At 33.3% G+C, this 7,833-nt stretch overlaps 1 protein-coding gene across 1 annotated transcript in view; it reads left to right on the forward strand.

Moving 5' to 3' along the window:
• Positions 1-2,042: 2,042 nt before the first annotated feature.
• The window catches only part of LOC110025030 (ubiquitin carboxyl-terminal hydrolase 19-like), a 15,120-nt gene continuing 9,329 nt past the window's right edge, over positions 2,043-7,833 (forward strand). The window contains exon 1 of the mRNA XM_020725266.1: positions 2,043-2,622. Within this exon, the coding sequence (XP_020580925.1) occupies positions 2,312-2,622 (311 nt within the window). The 5' untranslated portion in view covers positions 2,043-2,311. The remainder of the gene's footprint in view (positions 2,623-7,833) is intronic.

Below are 7,833 nucleotides of genomic sequence, written 5' to 3' on the forward strand. Positions count from 1 at the left end.
TTATGTATTTTATAAACAATTTTCTTTTTTTTAGCATTTAATTATATTGTTTTATATTAATTTAAAGTTGTTTTCTAATGAAGGTAGTATGTTTAATTTTTGTCTTGTTGATAATTGGACAATTTGGGTAATATGGAATAAAAATATTTTGCATTTTTTTTTATTTATATTGAACACCATTCTAATATGATTTCTTTGGGTAAATTTTCTAAATTACATTGTAGATTTTTATATAATTGTTTACTTTATTAGTGCTAAGCTTCTCCTTAGAGTTAGTCATATTATTATTGCGGTTATTATGAAAAGGCCTAATGTTAAGCCTTCTTATTATTATGATTATAGCCTAATTATTATTGCGGTTAATATGAAAAGGCCTTTTTATTATTATTATTATCATCCTATTTCTTTATGTAATATTTTTTTTTATAAAATTATTGTTATTTTTTGAGCAGGTAAACTTAACATGATTCTTTCCAATATTATTCATACATCCCCCAAGGAGAGAAATTTGCGTACATAAGACGTTTGCAGAGCTGCGTACATCGAAGATTATTCAGAGGATATTGGGGGGTTATATACGAGTTATACCCCGTGTAACCCTCTGAATAACCTCCGATGTACGCTGTTCTGCAAACATCTTACGTACGCAAATTTTTCTCTTTCGCAAGATACTTTTATTTAATGTCAAGGTATTGCTGATAATATTATTTTAGCAAAAGCGATTTGTTCTATAATCAATATCATTGAAGCCTCTAACAAGATTAGTAAGCATTTTATTTATAAGAGAATGGAAAGGATTGACATTCCTTCTATTTCATTACATTGATTATTGCTTCTACTATTGAAGTTAATTTTATTATTATTATTATTATTAACACTGAATTAAAATACTATTTTTCTTCTTATTTAGGGTTAAGAAAAGCTTGTTGTTCTCTTTCTCCATACCTGTTTGCTATTGCTATGAATTCTCTTTCACTGATGCTTGACAATCATTTGACTGGTAATAATCATGCTAAAAGTATTAATCACTTAATATATGCTGATAATATTCTTTTTTTATAAGGATAATATACATCATATAAATTATATCTCTAATATCCTTAATAATTTTAGCAAAGGCTCAAAATTTTATATTAATATTTCTTAATTAGCTTTTTTTTTCCAAATATGTAGATATCACTTTTCAACAATAAATTGGTAATTTATATGGTTTTCCTATTAAGTATTTATCGTAGGAATACTTTGGTGTCACTATTAAACCTTCAGAGCTTGTTATTGTTGATTGACATGAACTTATTGACGAAATTCATACTTGGCTTGTTAGTTGGAAAAAAAAAAGTTATATTTTCTATGAGTAGACTTCAATTAATTAAATTAACTATTTCGAGCTACTATTTTGCCTAAAAGTTTGAGAAAAAAAATTTTTTTCCATAATTTCCAACTTTTTTCATAATAATTATGATAATAAAAAACTTCATACCATATCTTATCATAAAGTGACTATGTCTAAACATATTGGTGGGACATATTGGCAGATTTAGTCATTTTTCTTTGGCTTATATTGATTTCAGGTGCAAATTCAAAATTATTTGAAAATTTTATAATTATAATTCTTATTTGATTAGTTGGATTCTTAATCATTATGGTTTCATTTGGGATAATTTTCGTTCTATTTCTACTCATTTTGAAAATATTTGATTATACTTAATCTAATGATAATCGCTTACTTTTAATTATAATCATTGGTTTAATATAGTTTCTATTAAATAGCATATAATTCTTCAGTGTTGGAGTTCTATATTGAATAGTGGCAACTAGTCTATATTGTTTGAAGATTTGGGTTCTAATAGAAACAAGATTGGGATGACTTCAGATAGACTTGTATTGATGTATTTAATATTTTAAAAAAATCACCTGAGTGGTACAGTTGTAAATATCAATGATTCGGATGGTCTGCGTGTAATTATCCCAAGAAAAAAAGAAAACTGAAATTCAAAAAGAAGGGAGTGCTATTCGGTCGGCATCCTTAATTTTCTCATTCTAACAACGGAACCGTCTAGCATATATCGCTTCGCAGTCACATCGCAAACCACTTACGAAAACGTCTTCTTCCCGTTCTTCCTGCGATTCTCGCTGTTCCTCGTTCATCCCTCTTCACATTTAGCTCCGATCGATCGCTGGAAGGATTTCGCAGGGTACGCTCGGATGTGCGGCTTCTGGAGAGGAATACATGAGGAGATCTCTGGTGAGAGATAAGGTGGCGGTAGTGAATCTCAAGAATTGTGGCGTTGAGGCGAGAGGCGGGGCTTAGATGCCCTACCAGTGGATTTCGGGATGGAGCGGCGCAGCGCTCGTTGCGTTCGCTGCATTTTCTCCTGTGGTTGCGATGGTGATTCGAAAGAAATGGAGGCTCGCGGAGGTCAGGCGCAGGGAGGTCATGCGGCTCGCTCAGCTGGCGGCGGCGGAGGCGGAGAGGGCCGAGAAGGAGGCGGAAGCAGCTTTTTATGCGGCGGAGAAACCAGTTTCTGGCGTTGATGGAGCGGGAGTTGGAATGCAGAACTGCGCTGTCTGCCACAGCCCTACCACAACGCGCTGCTCGCGCTGCAAGGCTGTTAAATACTGGTCAGCTGCGTTATTTTTGGATCAAGTTGTTTGTTATGCTCGGAATTGTTATTTTATTTTATTTTTGTGTCAATTGTATGTTGGTAGTACGAATTTTGAAAGAGAATGGGTTCGACGATGTTTGTTAGGGTTTCAGTGGGGATTTGATCTGGGGATCTTCTTCTTGGGGATAAGAGCGCTGATTTTACTGTAGTGGGGAAGGGTATTCTGATTTGAATTAATAGACTGTATTTGTGACACTTAAGTCGTAAAAAGAAGGGCTTTAAAATTCGAGAACAATCTAGGATTCATGTAATTTGTTAAAAGAAATTGTTGATTTCCTATAATTTTTGTCTAATTTTTGTTTAGGGATGTGAATTTGACTGATTGATCGATTCATTGTTCTCAACATCTTGGCTTTAGACTTGAATTGAATTAAGATTAATTTCAACTAGCAGGCGAACTTTCCATTCCTTGATTACTTGGATTGAATTTCGATTGCGCTAAACTTGGTTTTGTTCTTGCCAGCTCGAGATAGAATCACAATGTATGTAGATGTATGAGTTCTTTTTTAATGTACTCATACTCATATTAATGAGTATAAATATGCATGTCTAATTGTTTGTTGGTTGGATTAAGAATTTATTTTTACAGATAAAAATTAAGAGAAACACACCTTTTGGTTTGGGTCAAACATGAATCAAGATGTTTGAGCCACTTAGGCTCAACTCAAGATTGGCCTATAGGTTATGCTTGTTATCCTAGTCAATGGTTTTGAGCCAGATCAACTCGAGATCAAATCATTCAAAGCCCTATTTTGTTTCTTCTTATGTACTCATTTTGTTTATCGTGGCAGACACCTCACAATATAGTCATGATTGGAACTAGCTGGGAAGACAACAAATGGATAGAAATGTTTAGAAACCCGACATCTGTCTTTCCTCTGGCGTCGAAACACCCAGGTCGAGTTCTCGATGACAGCCTTCTTCGTGATAGGGACTTTCCCCGCCAGCTCTAGTTATATTTCTCTTTCTTCATCTTTTGTTATTTGGTGGTGTGCTTCTCGGCGCTTCTTCTCCATTGGTTTCTTCTCGAACTTCGACGCCATTGAAATTTGTAATTCGAGAGAAAGATAACTTGTTCTTATCTTTGTTCCTCATCTAGTTTTCACGGAGAATGCTTTTGTTCTTGAGTAACGTGAATCGGAGAATTGAACTAAATCAAAAGTAGGCATATGAAATACTCAATTTGTTTCAACTTCTTCTTTGCTAGCGCTGCCTCCATCAACTTCTCCTTTGCTCAACTTTAAGCATCGAAATAACTCGCGATGTCGTACAAGCCAGCGATGGCCGAGGCTCAAAAAGTTCTACGATTTCTATTGGTTTCAGCAATTCCAAAACCAGTTTGCCCTATCTATGATGGTGTGAGCATAGCAAAAAATCATAACATACGAAGGATGTATATTAAAAGCTTCACAATAAATCCGCAAATTGGAAACCAAAATCTAAACGTGATATCAAACAACTGCTGATGAAATTCAAGAGCCTTCTATCAACTCAGATGCAATATCTTTCACTAAGGAGCAATTAGAGCACATGCACAAGTTGTTTCAATCTCCAAAATTATTAGACTTTGTCTTGCTCTTTTGTACAGAAGAGTAACTCTCTAGTCACTGTATTGTAGATGTAACCCTAATTTTATTCATTCTTGGATAATCAATTCTAACACAATCACTCATGTAATTGGTTGTTCAAAATTATTCTCATTTTATAGACCTTGAGCAGGCAATAAAAATGTCAAAATTGTCGATATTTTTTCGTCGATAATTGCCAGGATAGGAACTATCAAACTCACCTCGTTAACCTTTCGTGATGTGCTCTATGTTAACAAATTGTCTTACAATCTATTGTTAATTAACAAATTTATTTCTCATTATCAGCACCAAGTTAATTTGTACTTTTCTTGTTATGAGTTTTAGAAATTGACCACTAGGAGGATGATTGACAGTGCTGAAAAAAATTGAACATTATTTTGACAATAGATTTGATACAAATAGAAATTGTCAAAATACTTGTTTAGATTCCAATATTATTTCGAAATTGTCATATTTTCAATGTGAAATCTGTCAGTTTGTCAAACATCATTATTTGTCTTTTCATCTCCAATTTTACAAATGAACTACACATTTTACTCTGATTCATAGTGATATATGTGGTCCTTGTAAACATTTTGCACACTTTAGAAAAAATTGTTTGCTACATTTACTGATGGTCACACAAAATTAAGTTAGATATATTTAATGAATGAAAAATATATAGTGAAAGCATTTTTTAAAAACCTTTTCCTCATGTTATAAACACAATTTAAAAATTTATTCAAATATTATAGAGTGATAATTGCCAATAATATTTTAAAAATATTTTGGGTCAATTTTTTTTCGAAAAAATAATAATTCATCAAATTTTATTTGTCGACACCCCACAATAAAATAATGTGGTTGAAAGTAAAAAAAAATTATCAAAAGTAAGTTGAACATTGCTATTTACAAATCAGGTGTCAAAATATCTTTTGGGCGAAGTCATTCTTACTGATACATTAATGTTTTGAACTTTGATACACTTTTTGATATTTTTCATAAAATTTACCTAACAAACCGACTTTCTTCTTCTTTAACTTTAAAGATAGTTTGAGTTTACAACATTTGTTCTCATCTATATTCATAATCAAGGAAAATTTGAACAATTAGCTATAAAATGTGTATTTAGTGGTTACGCTCCCACCCAAAAGGGGTATAAATATTTTGATTATATTTCTAAAAAAAATATTGTCACCATGGTTGTTACATCTTTAGAATTACAATCATTTTTTAATATCAGCTTCAAAGGAGGAGGGTCAAAACAAAGCTTCAACTACTGCTATCTAAGACTCATAAAATTATACCTCCCCAACTTTGATTGTTCAACTTGAATATCCTAACTACATTATATCATGAGAAAATGAGTTGAGATTTTTAGATATTTAAGACGATTCAGATCTTCCTACAAAGCCATCTCATGATGCTCATAATCTTATGACAACTAACAAAGAGAACATAGAAGAAAGTACCTCATCATTTACACCTTTCGACATTATATACCCGACAAAGGACAAAGAGTTTATGAATTATTTTCATTGCCCATAATCCATGAATCTTCCTGATAATATGCTCATTGAGCCTTTACCCTATGATCATTCTACTTCATCTTCAAGTTATGAGTTTCTAGTTTTGAACTCGAGTCTAGCCCTAATTCGAAATCTAAAGATTTCAGTCATCTCATTGCTTCTTGTATGGGCGCGAGATCTTGCACACAATATCCATTATCTCATGATGTTCATAATCTTATGACAACTAACAAAGAGAACATAGAAGAAAGTACCACGTGATTTACACCTTTTGACATTATATACCCGACAAAGGAGAAAGAGTCTATGAATTATTTGCATTTCCCATAATCCTTGAATCCTCCTGATAGTATGCTCATTGAGCCTTTACCCATGATCATTCTACTTCACCTTCAAGTTATGAGTCTTCTAATTTTAAACTCGAGTCTAGCCCTAATTTGAAATCTAAAGATTCCAGTCATCTCATTGTTGCTTATATGGGTGCGAGATCTTGCACAACATCCATTATCTCATTACGTGCCATATGAAAATTTTCACCTATTTTTGGATTTTTACAACACAATTGTCTTGTATGGAGATTCATAATACTGTGTAGGATGCTCTAAAAGTTTCTAAGTGAAAAGAAGCCGCCTTCGAGGAGATAAAAACTCTAAAAAAGTGGCATGTGGGAATTGGTCGATCTGTCTAAGGGAAGAAAATCATTCGATGTAGATTAGTGTTTACAGTCAAATATAATTCTGATAGCTATCTAGAACAGTATGAAGTCTCAACTTCTTACCATGGGATTAGCTTAGATGTATGAAATTGATTACTTAAATACATTCGACTCAGTCATAAAATTAAACTCTATAAAGAGCTCGTCTGTCACTTTCAACTAATCTTAATTGACCCCTACTATACTAAAAAATATAAAAAATGTTTTTCTTTATGAGGACTTAGAGAAAGAAGTGTATATGGATGCTCCTCCAGGATTTAGTGAAAAATTCAACACAAATGTGTTTAAATTAAAAAAATCCTTATACGGTTTGAAGCAGTCACCGATATCGTGGTTTGAAAAATTTTCACTATTTGTTAAAAATCTTATGTCTACTCAAGAGTAAAGAGACCATACATTGTTCTCCAAAATTCAAATGATGAGAAGATAATATACTGATTATGTATGTGAATGATTTAATTCTCATCAGAGATGACTTATATGAAAAGAATAAGTTGAAGGCTTTCCTTACCAGTTTTTGAGACCAATGACTTAAGATTCATGAAGTATTTCCTTGGCATGTAGGTTGCTACATTGAAGGAAGCCGTTGTTATTTCACAACAAAAGTTAGTTCTTAATATTCCAAAGGAAATTGTGATGTGCGGTTTTAGGCCTGCAAAACCCCCCATTGATCCCAATTAGAAACTGAGACATGACCAAGTGAATACAACTCGATCTCAAAAGTTGGTTAGAAAGTTGAATTATATCACATATAAGGCCAAATATCACCTTTGATGTAAGCTTGGTAAGTCAATTTATACATTCTCTCTCTGATTCTCAGATACTTAAAAAGTGCACCAGGTGAGGGTATACTTTTTCAAAAAACCGCAGAACATAGCATAGAGACATATACCGATGTAAATTGGGCGGGCTCAATTATTAACATGAGATCGACATCCAGTTACTGTTCTTATGTCTGGGGAAGTCTGGTTACTTGGTAAAGTAAGAAATAAATTGTGGTGGCAAAGAGTAGTGCCCAGACAAAATATCAAGTTATGGCTAATGGAGTATGTAGGATGTTATGGCTGAAGATAATTCTTGAAGAACTATGGATCCCGATAAACATGCCGATGAAGTTGTACAACGACAATAAAACTATCATAAGCACTGCAAAATATCACGCGTAACATGATCACACAAAATCTGTGGAGATTGATAGACAATTCATGAAAGAGAAGATTGATTGTGGAGCTATTTGCATGCAGATGTCTTCACCAAAGGAATTTTCAGGCCTAGTTTTGAGTTCGTTGTATGCATGTTGGGCATGATAGCTATCTATGCTCCAATTTGAAAGGGGGGGGGGGGGGGGGGGGGGA

This window comes from Phalaenopsis equestris, unplaced genomic scaffold (genome assembly GCF_001263595.1).
Source record: "Phalaenopsis equestris unplaced genomic scaffold, ASM126359v1 Scaffold000287, whole genome shotgun sequence".
Lineage (NCBI taxonomy): Eukaryota > Viridiplantae > Streptophyta > Magnoliopsida > Asparagales > Orchidaceae > Phalaenopsis > Phalaenopsis equestris.